The 15,912-nt window shown below is 46.5% G+C and overlaps 1 protein-coding gene across 4 annotated transcripts; it reads left to right on the forward strand.

Annotated features, from left to right (window-relative positions):
* Positions 1 to 80: 80 nt before the first annotated feature.
* kdm6bb (lysine (K)-specific demethylase 6B, b) lies at positions 81 to 14,764 on the forward strand. 4 transcript variants are annotated; one of them, XM_057053941.1, is made up of 22 exons: positions 81 to 241; positions 2,154 to 2,278; positions 3,944 to 3,982; positions 4,060 to 4,183; positions 4,772 to 4,825; positions 5,072 to 5,291; positions 5,390 to 5,635; positions 5,752 to 5,901; positions 6,034 to 6,315; positions 6,472 to 8,969; positions 9,081 to 9,207; positions 9,384 to 9,489; positions 9,638 to 9,843; positions 10,020 to 10,150; positions 10,239 to 10,307; positions 10,397 to 10,545; positions 10,642 to 10,756; positions 10,827 to 11,014; positions 11,085 to 11,226; positions 11,348 to 11,474; positions 11,545 to 11,715; positions 12,422 to 14,764. In XM_057053941.1, exons 4-22 carry the CDS (start codon positions 4,065 to 4,067, stop codon positions 12,440 to 12,442), a joined length of 5,121 nt encoding a protein of 1,706 aa, XP_056909921.1. In that variant the 5' UTR covers positions 81 to 241; positions 2,154 to 2,278; positions 3,944 to 3,982; positions 4,060 to 4,064; the 3' UTR covers positions 12,443 to 14,764. The 4 variants fall into 4 exon arrangements, 3 of the variants coding, with proteins under 3 accessions (XP_056909921.1, XP_056909922.1, XP_056909923.1); XM_057053942.1 differs by lacking the exon at positions 2,154 to 2,278 and having other exon boundaries at positions 90 to 241; XM_057053943.1 differs by lacking the exons at positions 81 to 241; positions 2,154 to 2,278; positions 3,944 to 3,982; positions 4,060 to 4,183; positions 4,772 to 4,825 and having other exon boundaries at positions 5,363 to 5,635.
* Positions 14,765 to 15,912: the final 1,148 nt, after the last annotated feature.

A 15,912-nucleotide genomic window follows, 5' to 3' on the forward strand; every position in this document is an offset into this window, starting at 1 on the left:
ACACTCTCTGCACCCATTGGCCAAAAGACGATGATTGACAGCTCACAGGGCTCCGCCCCCGCCGGTCTCCGAGCGTGGATCGGTCTGCCGCGAGAGCCCGAGCATCAGAGAGCGGAGTGGAAACAGGAAGAGGAGGAGAGGGGAAGAAAGGAGAGAGAGGACCGGGTGAGACCAGGTGGCGAGGAGTGAAAGAGGAAAAGGGGAGCAGAGGGGGTGTGTGGACCAAAGAAAACAAAAAGAGGTAAAAGAGGAGTAGAGAGGAGCAGCCGAATACGCGCGTGTGTGTTTGTGTGTGCGCGCGTGCGTGTACTGCCGGGTGAGCGTGGAGGTGCAGAGGGATGGATGCGTGTTGCTGTTTCTGCTCTGTGTCTGCCTTATTTGCTCTGAACCTGAACCATCAGACTGGTCTGAACACACTGCAGCGTGATGTAGCTGCAGACTGGGCTGCATGTTGAGCCATGAAGCCAACACACACACGTACACACACACACACATGCAGAGCTCACGTGCACAGACATGGTGCAGGAGCAGAAATGATGAATGGTGTGATGGGGAATCGTTGTGCCTACGTCCTGTGCTCTGTGGATTTATTTGTTTATTTATTTATTTTTTTGAACTGTTGAATGTCTGCAGCCGTGCGGGAGGTGTACAGTAGTAAAGCGTGTTGGTTCTCTTCCAGTCTGCAGCTATACCCCTGCTGTCACTGCTTTAACTGCCCTCAAAGTTCACCTGTGGGCAGAACACTTCTCACACTTACACCCCCCCCCCCCCCCCTTTGACTTTGCTGTGGTTTTATCCGACGAAAGGGCTCGAATGGAGCAAACAAATGGTATCTATGGTAACTGTCAGGGCTAGAGAATATGCAGCCAATGTATGCTTTCAATTGAGATAATTGCCACCACCTGGAGGTGGGATTCTAGCTCGCATTCACCAACAGGTCAGCTGTCTGTGACACACACGTGCACACACGTGCTGAACCTTTTAACAATTGTCTTTGTTCACAGAAAGAGAAGGAGAAATACAGAACATATCACATTGCGAGCCTGAGACACCCCCTCTTCTTTTTCTTGACCTTGCCTTGGTACATTCCAGCACCCCTCGGAGGGGCTGTGCTTTATGGAGCATACACCGGGAGAAGCCGCTCTCACAGAAGGGAGAAGGGGGCTAGAGGAGAGGGAAGCAGGGCTGCGGGGATGTTATTTTTAGAACTGTGATTGATATTCGGCTCGTACTGTACGCTCTTCCTCCGCTATTGCATTGCAATTTCAGGCGCGGATCCAATGAAAGCAAGACTTGTCTGTGTTTTGCTTTCTCTCACCTCCTGCTTCTCCTCCATCTGCTCTTATCATGTCTCAGCTCCTCGCGTTAGCTTGCCTGGGAGCCACCAGAGACAGGCCTGGTCTGGTGCAGCACATCCTTTTATGGTCTAGGGTCTGTGTCCTGAAAACACACGTGCCCATTTAGCAAGAGATGTGCATCTGCGCCGGTTATCTGCAGCTAGCAAGGAGAGATATTCAGAGGGACGATTTGTCTGAATGAGGCTGCATAATTGAGCGTTGCAGCCTTTCACGTTTTTGCCAACAGGATTTCTCATTCAGCTGAGAGGCCAGGTGAATTGGTGTACCGCACACAGAGAGATAAGGACGCCCAGCCCCACTGTCAAAATCACACGCATGCAACCATCCCTCTCCTTGCACGAGGCCTTTGCTCCCTGCTCTGGACTAAATGATATCATCGGTTGCCAGGGATACAAGGACACAGCGTGCAGAGGAATAGGGAGGGTAAGGCATAAGCAGAGCCATGCACAGGCTGAGGGAGTCAGGAATAGACGTTGAAGCGTTTCACATAAAGGAAGAGCGACAGCCTGGCAGGAGCACGTCTTGACAATGGAGCAGGGCCACAAAAGGGAAAGGAGCCACGGTGTCAGAGGTGACTGCCCCGTCCTTCCACCGCCGTCCAGCATCTCGCTCTTCACGACTGTGACAACTGAGCCAGCGCAAGAGAGTGTTACCTGGGGGATGGATGGAGGGAGGGAGGGAGGGATGGAGGGATTTAAAAACAGCGCGGCCCTCCCGTCTTTTACATCTGTGCACCAACTGTCTCTGGTATTTCCTCACTGTCTGTACTATGTGTGTTTGTGTGTCTTTTGCCAGCGAGCGGGGGATGAATAGGTCTATTTAAAGGCATCCGAGGATTTGCTGTCTTGCTATTCCTGGCTGACAGCAACACTGAATTTTGACCAGAATTTGTCACCCCCTTTTCTCTAATTCATCATAAGGTAAGATCAGTCATGCAAAGCTACTCCAGTTTACCATTAAAACCTTATGAAGATAAAGAGGCAGACATTAGCTGTAATCTATCAATGAACCACTCAGGAACAGAAACGTGGTGTCTGTTACACACTCGGCGTACGTCCGTACTACACTGTTTGCAACGGACCCCAGAGAGTTTCCTGAAAGAGCAACTTAAACCCTCTTGCACATGACATCATTTGGGCCTGGAGCTAAATTCCAGATGTCTGGATTTGACCCTGCACAGATGGGTTTAATGGCTGGAGTCACTGTTGTGTGGAGTCAGACCGAAGCATTTCCAGAGCTGCAGAGGCGTTCTGGCGTGCACTGCAGGGAGTCACCACAGATATCTGCTGTCTGATAGAGTGATGCTGAAATAACCTGCAGCCTCCAGGTTGCAGTGACTGCTCAGTCTCACACAAAGACGAAAGCGCAACACTACCAAGTGGACAAATCCTGCGAACACGAATACGCTCAGAAATGGTGCACACAGAAGCTTGAGTGTTTATATCTTTATCATTAAATGTGAGTAATATACACTGACTTCTGCCACCTGCTGGCATGGAGAATGTCCACAGAACACACTGAAGGCTGTTTTTCTGTTTTTGTTTAAAAGGTTAAAGGCTTCAGTTCGGATTGTTTCCTTTTAGAGCGCATCCACCCAGACATGCTGCGTCTGCTGTACAGTACATGATGGCACAATACAGAACGGAATGTTTGGATAAAGACATTCTTTGCAGCTGATGTGTATGGAGGCCGTTTGTTTCTGTTCTCAGCTCTAAAAATAAATAGATGCAGTTAAATCTAGAAAGCCTGAAGCTCCAGCAGAAACCCTCTGGTTTCAGTTGCTCTAGTAACTGGTTGCAAATGCAGCCTTGAAGAGAGCTCATTGGGTACTCGCTGTAAGTCATTACAGTAGAGCTGCAACAGATGGAGGTGGTAAGATGTCAGCAGTACTACATATTGTTTATATATGACTGCTGGAAATGGACATATATGTAGAAATGGATATCCAATGTATGCAATTAGGGCATTCTGTGCATTTTTTTAGCCCAAAGAGAGGTCTTCCCTCTCTGTAACAACAATACTGTCTTCTAGAATTCTTAGGTCTACCCAAATTAATCCAACCCAATAAATGAAAATGTGCAGACATAAAACCAGCCAAGCCTGACTCAGCAGAAAATTTAAATGGCTGTAAAGCTTCCTGTACGGTGCACTGCATGTCTGGATGTGGGCACTCTTCATTTCACAGCATGTTGTTTTTCGGTTCCCTCAGAGAAATGTGACGCCAGACAACACAGATTAGAATTAAATACAGCATCATCATTTCCTTTTCCTCCTTTTTCCCCTGGTGTGAGGTTGCCAGGGTCATTCCATTTAGTGTTTGTTTGTTTGTTTTTCTAATGAGTGGCTGTGGTGAGGTGCTGGGTTCCAGTCATTACAGATGGGCTGTAAGCTCAATGCTGCTCTGGCAGACAGATGATAAAGCCACAGCAGATACCCGACGGTCCAGCGGACCACACGGCATTAGATGATAAACAGGCTATAGATAATGTTGACAATGCGACCCAAACGGTGTAATCACAGACTTCCAGTAGACAACGCTAACTTGTGATCTAGTATTCAGCCTCATGTCTCCTTTGTCTACCCAGGTGGGAAGTGGAGGGCCTCCCAAACACAGACCAAGACTGGTAACCACAGAATACTAGTTTGGGCCTCTGAACTTCATGTGCAGTGAAACCCCACTCATTAATCCTGTCTGTTTCAGGCTGCATGTATCACCCAGCAGAGCTGTACTCTGGCCGTAACACATGGGACTCCTATGCAGCTGGGGGACCTAACCGAGGACAATGGACTCCTTTAGAGAGTCGCCCCTGGAGCCATGCACAGAGGTCGGCAGCAGCATAAGCTTTAATGCACCTACTGCTCTTAGTCTTATTTCTGTGAGAGTGGGGAATGTTTATTATGTTCAGTTACAAACTCATGCTGAGGGGAAAGATTTGTTTAACAAAAATGGTGGGAATTCAAATTTTTGTTGTTGGGTTTCATTAGAGTAGTCCCCCGCTCAGGGAGGGCCTTGCAGAAACTTTGACGGGCACGTTCATGACAAGCCCTTACGTCAGCTGCAGCTGTGCGCATGAGCCCACGCGCACGACTCTGAATAAGGCTGTGATGTGCTCAGCTGCAGCTGAGAGAAGCCTCAGTCTGAAGCAGTTGCAGCTGGCTGTGATGCGTACGACTGTATCTGTGGCTGTCTGTCTGCGGTTTGGGTGCTGATAATAGCAACACCTCTGACACCCATTGAGTCCCGAGCAAACTATAACAGCTACATATACATAGAAACAGCATAACAACAACATAAAGCAGCTCAGAATTGTATTCTATGTGCAGTCAGCTGATTTGCACAAAGCTTCTTGCAGGTACTCTTGTTTGTTTAAATATATGGTGTAACAATTCACGCTTTCCTGTCAATACCACAGACGTCAAGAAGGGCGTAATCAATCACATCATCCCTCAAGTTGGCTTTATAATCGGTGAGTTCTGGTTTTGTATGATCAGTTTGCTGGTTTTTGCACATCTAACGTGATTAATTGCTAAAATCAATTGTGTATCTCTTTGTGTTTGCTCCAGACACCGCTCATTTTTCACCTGCCCTCTCTGTTGGTTTATTTAAACTCTTAGAAAACTAATTTCATTGGCATCGGCCTCCTAAATTGCATCTGTGAATAGTGCTGTCAATGATATCTTTGTTGACAGAAATTGGGTTTGTTTTTGCCCAGGGGTGAGAGGATAGTGAGCCATGTACACGACAAGAACGTCTTAAAGGGCCAAAGACATTCTCTGCGTCCTTGGGATGGTAAAGAGAGACCGTTTGAGCCCAACAGTTGGCATCACGACCCCCCACACTCCTTCCACAATCGCGTTGGTACCAACAATGGTTACGTAACTGCACCTGGCGATTGCTATGCAAACTGGGACAACGGTGTCAGCAATTCTGTGGTGAGACCTGAAGCTTGTTGCTTAGGGGCCTCATGTTCATGGTTGAAGCGTGACAATCATATTTTGATTAGCTGAAACACCTTTGTTTTGTCTGACAGCACGGAGGTCCTCGCCTGCATCGCAATAACAGAGAGCTCCACTCCCACCCAGAGAGATGGGCCCCCTCGCAGTGCCGAAGAAGCTTTCCCAGCAGAATGATCAACAACAGGCCAGGACCCTGGAAGCGGCCAGCACTTCACCAGCGCCGGGACCACCTCCACCAGCACAGTACATCCCCACAGCACCCATCACCCCTCAGTGATGAGTATCCAGCCAAGAGGAGGAGGGATTTGGCCCCTGATCATGTAAAGTTTGTCAGTTTTTGGAGTTCATTTCTACACAAAACAGCATTTGAGTCCTGTGCAGCAGCACCAGCCGTTGGTTAAACCACTTGAAATAATGTCGACGCTTCTCCATACAGTCATCTCATCCCGGATCCAGACCATTACTTACTCGACCCCCTTCGCCATCACGCCACCTTTTCAACAACCAAGATGACTGGAAGCCTCTCAGAGAGAGAGTGGGACCAAGCCACCAATCAGATCACAGGACCTCATCATCACAGCAACAGGCAGGCAGCAAATTATTATTAAAAGCTGAAAATATGCTTGATTTCAACTGACTTCAACTATTTTGTATCCTAAAACAAAATGAGCCTTCTGAACATTGGATTTAGTTAAAACTGAAATGTTCAAATTTGCAGGAAACCTCTAAACTACGAGCTGGAGGACACAGCTTGGCTAACAGTAATCTAGCAGCTCTGAACCCGGGTTATGACAGCAGGCCAACGCATCATGGAGGCAGAGGGAAGGTCGAGCGGAAAATCCCCTCTTCACCAGCAGACAACACTCGTGTGCCTTACAGCCACAACTATCATCATCACTATCAGCGGCACACAGGCCATCCCAGAATGCTACAGCACAATCCCTCGCAGTATCCTCCAGAGGAGAAGGACCCACGGAGCTATCACCATAAACAAAGCACAGTAAGGATTGTGCATTTAATAGTGTTACTAAATGATATCACGAATGCTTTGATTTGATGTTGCTCCACAAATTTGACAGATTGCTGAATGGCTCCGTCACTCCTTAATGACTTGGCGGTCTCACACAAAACTCTGATATGATGCTGTTGCCTGCAGGAACTTCAGCGTAATCATCAAAGAGTCATTTCAAGGGACCGCGCATTCTCCGCTTCATCTGCTGCAGACTCGCCACACTACTCATCCCTCCTGTCCAGCCACAAAGATGGAGCGTCTCCTGCCAGCAGCCCACGTCCCCCATCCGGCATGCCTTCATACACGGGGGCCAGCGACAGAAAAGATCGTTCAGTCCTCCGTTACAGTCCCGGCCTCAACGGGCAGCAGAAACTCCAGGGAAGTCCCAATCACACCCCGAGATCTAACCCCACGTCCTCTGTATCTCCTACAAAAAGCAAGTGTTCGGATGTCAAACACAGGAAGACATCGCAGCCGCTCTCCTCAAAACAGACATCCAACAGTCAGTCAAGATTAAGCAAATCATTGAAGGAGTCAGAACACAAGAAATGCAGGAAGCTGTTGAAAAAAGAAAGGAAGGACGAAGAAAAGAAGAGACGGAAGAAAAAAGAGGACAAAAGGCTGTCTGAGAAGAGAAAAAAGAGAGATAGAATAGCCAAAAGAGAAAGAAAGCCGGGTTTTAAAGGTGAACTTTCAGAAAAGAGCCATTTAAACATCCTCTCTTCTACCAAAGCCCCTGGGGAGACCAGAATGTGTAAGTCAACATCTCTGTCTCCAGAGAATCAAGGCCAGCCACCACCCAAAAACAAGCACAAGGCGAGGAGTGAACAAGCTGTGCGGACGCACAAAACATCCACAAACATTTCCTGTTCTAAGACTTCGCCACAGGCCTCAACAGTCTGCAGGTCTAAGAAACGAAAAATCCCCAAGAAGAACAGCAAAGTCTCAAAACCTCCTTTTGAAGAGCAGGTAATGCACTCTCTGGCTAGCGCAAAGAAACCCTCCATCCTCTCATCACAAACAAAAGACAGACGAAAGGCAAAGCCTTCTGATACACTCCCCTCTCTTTTACTGAAGGCCTTAGCTCCTCTCACAACAGGATGCTCTGTCAGCTTAGAGCAACCCAACCATGGCAAAAAAGATGGACAGAGAGATGTTCTCAATGCTCCAGATCTCCAACCAGTGGCTGTGATGGGACATTTGCAGGAAATGGGAGACGATCTTGCCAACACCCCTCCTGTTCTCAGCTGGCAGGGCTCCCCTGTGTCGGCTGTCGGGGAGGATGATGAGGACCTGGAAAAGGGAGTGATGAGTAGACCTGTCCTCCAGCCCAGCCCCACCCAGTGCTTCTCCCCTCCAGTCGAGGGTGACAGCTTTGATGAGCTGAATGATGAACCCTGTGAGGATGCTCTGGACTGCTATTCCCACATCAGCGATTCACCTTATGCAACTGAACAAGTTACAGAGGATGAAAAAGAGCAGGAGGAAAGCCACGGAGAGCTGCCAGGATCTCCGCTCACCGAGATTAGTCAACATAACACAAGTTTAGATGATGTTCTCAAGAGCTTGACCACTTTTGTCGAAGGTCAGCGGGTTTCATCCCGAGGCGGACCCTTTGGTGGCGCTACTGCTGGCAACACCAGAGGGGTCAAGCACTCATCTTCTCTTGCAGTGGGGCCACAGATCTCTTGTTACGACCTCCCCAATGTCTGTCCCAAACCAGATCCCGCAATGTCAGCCGATTCTGATAATCAGCCAACAGTTCACACTACCTCAGAGTCACCTTTAACTTTCCACCATGCAACAGATCTGAGGGAGTCAGCGAGAGAAGTGAGCGTGCAGGAGGATCTGAATGAAAATAAGGACTTGAAAGAAAGCGCAGATGAATATTCAAAGAGTCTGGCCGGGAGAGCACAGGTATCCGTCCTTGATGGGTCACTGAGAACGGAGCTGAGGTTGACCTCGGTGCACCCAACCAACCGCATCACTGTCTCAATCAAAGACGAGCTGAATAGACACGCGGGCAGAGAGAGGAAGCAGAAACGGGCCGAGGATGAATACAAGGAAGGCGTCTTCGCAATGGAAATAAAAGCCGAAGAGAGCGTTATCATCATTCCGGAAAACAAAGCCAGCGACATTAGCAGTTTGGAAGAAAGACGCGTCCCAACCGCAGTGCAGGACATCTCAACAATTTCACCCAGATTTCTCAACGATAGTTCGAACGTCCATGTTCCTCGGGAAAACACGAGCCCGCGTGGAAAGGACATGATGCAAGACGAGGGCAGAGAGAATGTTGAGGGAAAGACATTAGCCAACGACACAGCAGACCTCAGAGGGATGAAACATCTGAACTCCTCAGCAAGCGGAAACGTAGTGTCCCCTTGTTCATCATCAAACATAACAGTCAACACATCCAGGTTATTTATGTCCACAGCAGCAACACGAGCTCCCTGCCTGACAGCTGATCCTCTGAGAATGAAAGCGCTCTCCATGGGCGTGTCAAAAGAGCTGAAGATCCTCCTGATTAAACTGCAGATCGGTGGAAGACAGACGTTGAATATAGCAGAGGTTGAAGAAGAGGGGATTCCACTTTCCAAGATCAGCATTGAGAACACTGCCAGCGAGCTGGTCAGAGCTTGCAAGTGAGTACTTACTGCCAACATCCTGTTGGTTTCCAAGAAAAGCACGGAAGGAGAGTTTTTGGTTTTCCTCACTTTTCGATCCTCTTGATTTGTGTGTTTTTATCACTGCAGGGGAGCAAAGGTGAGGGTGAAATTCAAGGAGTCTTTTTTGCTTCCCGCTTTCTGCGTGAAGCCTACCGTTGCCACTGACAACCCCATTCCTCGAGAAAAGCTTAACCCTCCTACACCAAGCATTTATGTGAGTCCCAACAAACCAGCATCCAACCAATGCCTCCAATATTGTTTACAAAAACGACTGCCTGCAATAATGCCGCATCATTTGAAATCCTTTGAAATTGCTGTGCAAATATATTCTAATATTACATAGTATACTCAGTATTATGGTATTCCTAATTTCATTTTTATTTGGTGCAGTTGGAGAGCAAAAGAGATGCCTTCTCTCCGGTTCTCCTGCAGTTTTGCACTGACCCAAAAAATGCTGTTACTGTCATCAGAGGCCTTGCCGGCTCTCTCCGCCTCAGTAAGTTTATCCACAACACCTTTAGGCTTGATTAGCACCATATAAATGTCAATGAAATCATTCGTCTCAAGCACCATGATAAGAATAAAAACAGGAATATTTAGTGCACCATTGAATGGTTATTTCTGCTTTTTTCCCCCTATTTAAGACCTTGGTCTTTTCTCTACCAAATCTCTGGTGGAGGCCAATTCAGAACATGCTGTGGAGGTGAGGACTCAGGTTCAGCAGCCGGCCGATGAGAACTGGGATCACAGTGGTTCCAGGCAGACGTGGCCATGTGAAAGTAGCCGCTCGCACACCACAATTGCCAAATATGCCCAGTACCAGGCCTCCAGCTTCCAGGAGAGCCTGCAGGTAGACATTTCCCTTCAGCACACACAGAAACGGCTTAAAGCCATTTATAGATATGCTCAAGCTTTATCAGTTGCTTATAACTATACCTGTAATCCTTGCTCAAATTACCTTAGAAAATATATGTGCTGTTAGCTACAGGCCAACCTGTCAGCTAAGCTCACGTAGATGTGTTACAGGAGGAGAAGGAGAGCGAGAACGAGGAGGAAGGAGACGCATCCTCAGACACATCAACCGCCGCAAAAGCCAGTCTTAAACTCAGCAACAGTAAACCTACTCCTGTCTCGAATAAAGCTTCTATCACGCCCAGGTTTGCAGAAAACTGAGTTAAATTCTCCAGAGAGTTCCCATTTTAGTTTTTTATTCAGCATACTCTCCCACATTGCCCCTTCCTCTAGCCCGGAGCTGAAATCATTGGGAAAGATCATTAAATTTGGGACCAACATCGACCTCTCTGACCCTAAAAGGTGAGGTATTGTTTTCAAACATGTCTCCAGCTGTAAAGCTCACCAGACATCCATGTTGGTTCACAACCCTGCGTTCTTTTGATCATCAGGTGGAAGCCCCAGCTGCAGGAGCTGCTAAAGCTGCCATCTTTCATGCGCGTGGAGTCCAGCAACAACATGCTTAGCCATGTGGGCCACACCATACTGGGCATGAATACGGTCCAGCTGTACATGAAAGTGCCCGGCAGCCGCACGCCAGGTCAGTGGGCCTCCGACGTAAGACGCTGCTCTGATTTTCGACACGTGGGAAAGATGTCGCGCAGCGTCTGAACTGACCGTTTGCATCAATCTTCAGGACATCAGGAGAACAACAACTTCTGCTCGGTCAACATCAACATTGGTCCCGGTGACTGCGAGTGGTTTGCTGTGCACGAGCACTACTGGCAGGCTATCAACAAGTTCTGTGAGAAGTGAGTAAAGAAGCGGGGAAATGACAGATGCATTAGGAAAGCTTTGCACGGGATCAATTCTTCCCCACAGACATGGCGTAGACTACCTGACAGGATCCTGGTGGCCAGTCCTGGAGGACCTCTACAGTACCAACATCCCCGTGTATCGCTTCATTCAGAGGCCAGGAGACCTGGTGTGGATCAATGCTGGGACGGTGCACTGGGTCCAAGCGGTGGGCTGGTGCAACAACATTGCGTGGAACGTGGGACCGCTCAACTGTGAGTCACGGTGACCTCAGCTCAGAACTTGACCCCGTGACCTTCCGTCTCACCGTTGCCTCCTTTGCAGCCTACCAGTATCAGCTCGCCTTGGAGCGTTTTGAGTGGAACAGGGTGAAGAAGGTCAAATCGATCGTCCCCATGATCCATGTTTCCTGGAATGTGGCGCGCACCATCAAAATCAGCGACCCCGACACCTTTAAGCTGATCAAGTATGTGGTTCCTAGGTCAATTTCAAGACTGCCATATTAGAATTAGCTGAACGGTTTGAGGAATGGTGAGTTTTTGACAAAACAAAAGTCCTTCATAGATGTGCGTCTGGTTTTCTGTTAGACACTGTCTGATGCAGTCCATCAAACACATCCAGATCCTGAGAGAGCAGCTGGTGGCTGCAGGTAAAAAGATCTGCTATCAGAGTCGCGTGAAGGATGAGCCGGCCTACTACTGCAACGAATGTGATGTGAGTACCTCGCTGCTGGCGTCGACGTTAGCCGTCAACCCCTAAATGAAGCGCGGAACTGTCTGTGCAGGTGGAGGTGTTCGACCTACTCTTTGTGACCAGTGAGAATAGCACTAAGAAGAGCTACGTGGTGCACTGTGAGGACTGCGCTCGTGCCAAGAACCCGACGATGGCCGGGGTGGTGGTGCTGGAGCAGTATCGGATAGAGGAGCTGATGAGAACCTATGACAGTTTCACACTGGTAAGTCTGTCTGTCCTCACTCTCAGCGTTTCATCATATTTTGTGCTAAAAATGGTGCTTTGGACTGGACTGGAAGACTGGAAACCGATATTATTTCACCCTGTACATTTAAACTTGCTAGTAATGCACATTCCAGGCATCCGCACCTGGCCTCCCTTTCAATGGCACATCCCTTCCCGTCATACGAGGGTGTGACATACAGCAAGCATATTAACAAAGTCTAGACATTATCAGAGAAGCATGTTGGTAACATGACGACGCTATTTGATTTAACTTTGGATCTTTCTATGGCGATTATACTTGTCTCCCCAGTATCAGTGGGGGGTTAGTCCGGATGGATGGATGGATGGATGGATGGATGGATGGATGGATGGATGGATGATGGGTGGGTGGGTGGGTGGGTGGATGGATGGATGGATGGATGGATGGATGGATGGATGGATGGGTGGGTGGATGGATGGATGGATGGATGGATGGATGGATGGATGGATGGATGGATGGATGGATGGATGGATGGATGGATGGATGGATGTTTCATGTGAAACACTTCCTCAAAATATCATAAAGTAGAAGTTTAAAATAGCATAAAGGAGTGAACTACTTCGATATTATACATGCACTCTCATTGTTTTAATAATTGCTTAAAAGTGCAGTAATTGTTACTACAAAGTTTTCTTCATCCTGACATCATTTCCGTCCTTTTCAGGCTCCATCGTTGTCAAAATGAGGACTCCTCTCCGGTGTCTTTGGGACATAACCAAAAACTCAAATGGCAGCACAAATGTTCTCTTCAAGGCAATCTGTTCCTGAAAAACAACACAAATCTGTGAATAAGTCAATCACTTTCGCTCAGTACTGTTTACCTCACCCATCAAAAGTATGGATACTCAGCAAACCCATCTACAGCTCACTGTCTTCCCCATACCAGCTGCTGATTGGACGCGTGCATCGAAATAGAATGACTAGACTGGTTCTCCTCATGAAAAGCATTTCAGACATGAACAAACAAAAGTGAGCGCCGCGAGCACTAAAATCAGGTTTTGCATTTGACGGACTCTGCTGTGATTCAAAAGCATCAAGTAGCCGGTTCTGTGTAATTTTTCAGGTACTTTTATGCAAAATTAATAGACCTTTTTTACACCACTCTAGTTATTCTATATGTCCATGAATTTGCTGTAATTCTGTTGTACCAGCAGGGGAAAGGCTCCACAGGACAAGTAGCTGATTTTAGCATCGTACCACTTCCTGTTTCTGTTTGGTATTCAGGTACACTTTGGCATTTGTATTTCTTGTCTGTATACTCTTGGAGGTGCTAATCCAGTCGTGTTTATTCTCACTAGATACTTAAAACATTTTACCAGCCTAGAAGTACACCACATTGGCCTTGCAAACTGTATTTAGAAGAGGAAATTAGAGGATGAAATACCCACAAAAAGTTTAAAAAAAAAATCCAACTTTTGTCAGCTTCTCTAAAATACGGGTTAATTAGAGGACTAATATGGTTTCTTTCTTATCTGGAAAACAATTGTTTAGATGGATAATGCCCATCTAATTACATATTGGTGTGGTTTCTTTGACATGCACGGAAAACACCGAAACTGTAGTGTCATTTATTTTTAGACAAGAAAAAACTCTTTTATACCTCTTGCTGGGTTCTTGTTTATAGGAAACAGAAAAAGAAATACTTGTAAATTGTGAATGAATTCATGGAAAACTCCGTGGTGTGCATAGGCAGACCTGGTGGGTGTTTGCGTGTGGGTCTGATTATAAGCCTGTGATGCAAAAATGAGTGAGGAATCCACCATCTATCATTCTGAGGCGCAGCACTGCCAGCAGGTCAAAAGAATGAAGAAGCATAAATTGAAACAATTTTGATACTGATTTTTAAAGAAATATAACCAAGTTTATTTTTCACTGTTGGATTCTCTTTTAAATGCTATTGGGTAGACCTATTCTGGTTCTGAGGGGTTCTTTAGCTGGGCTCCACACAGATCCACAGACGGCTTCAGCTGTTGACATTGTGCTGTGTTCGGTGTACAATACTGCCCCCTGCTGATACGCGGGGGGAATTGACAAGCTCATCTCACTGAATGTCGTCATCCAAGCCCCGCCCCTCTCGGTCTGTGCACACCATTTACTGTACATACTGTATCTGGTATCAGGTTTATCAGAAGACTTATGGAGTTTTGTTCTGTTTTAAAAATAACAAAAGCTCATTTGTATGTGGTCACATTTGTCACACTTTTGTTGTTGCTATTCTGAAATACATTTAACTTAAAGTTTAAATTACTGCAAGGGGAACTTCCTCCCACTTTTATACCTCTTTTTGTTCAGTTTTTTTTATTACAGAGATAATTGTAAATTGTGACATTATTTATACTGTACATGGCTGTTTTCTTATATATTTATTGCATATCAAACGTCACTTGGTAAGGGGCTACAAGGTATTTAAAACACGTAGTGTGCTGGTAATGTTAAAATAGGGGAAGTGCAATCAGAGGGAGGGTCGATTTTTATGGTGCTAGACCCCTTTTTTGCCTCAAAGCCCCTTAGCTACTCATCAATGAAAAGAGAAGTCACTAATTCAAACCGACCCATTGGTGCTTGGAACCGTTTCAACACAGGTGCTTGTAAGGGAAATGGAATGATGTCTTTGTACTGTAACAGGTGATTAAGATCTTTTAAAGGGTCCTCCCCCCCCCCCCCCCATTGTATGAAATTCATAATCTTGTGAGGCATTAGTGGTTTAATGACAACAATTAGTAGCTGTCATTCCTTTAGAGCTGTGATTTTTGACGATGTCGAGGATTCAGGAGTTTATATTGTCCTTTTTTTTGCGTGTGTGTGTGACTTGTCTCCAATATTACTATTTGAAGGATGTGAAGATGCGCTTTCTGGATTTGTTTGATTTATGCTGCACTTATTGTTTCATGAAGATTTCACGTAAAAGAAAACCTGAGCCAGACCTGTCTTAAATCCCTCTGTGGTATTTCTGTGACATATTGTATTGTTGTTGAAGAAAATAAAACATTTTGATAAATTATTCACAGCACAGTTGTGGCCCTGCAACTTGCTTAACCCTCACTTGCTACGGCTTTCCCACTAGCCTCTTCTTTTATTCTGAGCAAACGGATAAGCAGTTATTAATTCATTATTAATGTGTAATCATCATTACCAGTTACATGTTTTATTACCCTGTTATATAGCATACTGGAGTATATTACATTACCGTATTATAAGATAATCTCACTCCCAACTACCGACAAAAATGCTATAATTACCTTTTTTATTGTCATTATGGGACAACCTTTGTGGGGGGTGGGAGAAAGGACATCCTGTAGTAGTCTAATGGCCACTGGGTGGCTCTGTGCTCTGTTTGTTTGAGTTCACAGGTTTGTGTTGAAGATTTATTTACTTTGCTCTCCAGTATTTGCTTCCAATATGTGTGTGTGTGTGTGTGTGTGCGTGTGTGTGTGTGTCTCGATCATCCCCAGTGCTGCAACAGCAGCAGCACTAGTAACAAAAAGAATGTAGCTTTGGAGCAGCAGTTGCAGGAGCGCCACCTGGTTCCTGGGCAACTATTATGTGTTTATGGTGACGAGTGATAACCATCTTTCTGTTTCCGTGTTGCTATTTTTCACCCTTTATTTCTACCTGGACCTCGGGATTTGAGGACGTGCTAAAAGTAGACAAAGGGACAGCTCATCGTAGAACGTGGACACAGCAGGATATCCCGGTTCCAAGGACAGGAAGACGTCTCTTCCTTTATGCTAACCCCCCCACCCCCACCCCCGCAATGTGGCACCGTTTCAGGCAGGTCTTCGTATTCCTCCCTCATGTCTTCTTCTTTACCCCCACCAGTTTGTGTTAGAAATCTGTTAAAATGTTCCTGTTCTCCTCAGGAAGCACACAGAACGTCAGAACAAACAAACAAAGATGCCCAGAGTGGGATCTAAAAAAATGAGCCTTCATATGAAAATACTAATTTCTCCCTTTGAACTGAGCCCCTCTGGTTTCTTATCAGTCCCATGATAGCCGCTTTTCCCCACCAAATTAGTCAGCGTCCCCCTCCTTCTCATTTCCGCGTGTTTTCTGAAGGCAGAGTTCTGCTTTTCATCAAAAGGTCAGAGGTCAGCGCTCTGTCATTCCTGCGTCTGAGACGAATCTCAGCAGCTATTTCTCCTTTACCTTCTATTT

The sequence above is a fragment of the Takifugu flavidus genome, chromosome 14, assembly GCF_003711565.1.
Source record: "Takifugu flavidus isolate HTHZ2018 chromosome 14, ASM371156v2, whole genome shotgun sequence".
In the NCBI taxonomy this organism is placed as follows: Eukaryota; Metazoa; Chordata; class Actinopteri; order Tetraodontiformes; family Tetraodontidae; genus Takifugu; species Takifugu flavidus.

Bases quoted from the DNA above. Each gene is read 5' to 3' on its own strand.
- kdm6bb (XM_057053941.1), top strand. From the start codon at position 4,065: ATGTATCACCCAGCAGAGCTGTACTCTGGCCGTAACACATGGGACTCC. The intron at 10,546-10,641 runs GTCAGTGGGCCT...ATCAATCTTCAG, and splicing joins GCCCGGCAGCCGCACGCCAG to GACATCAGGAGAACAACAAC. The intron at 11,475-11,544 runs GTGAGTACCTCG...CTGTCTGTGCAG, and splicing joins ACTACTGCAACGAATGTGAT to GTGGAGGTGTTCGACCTACT.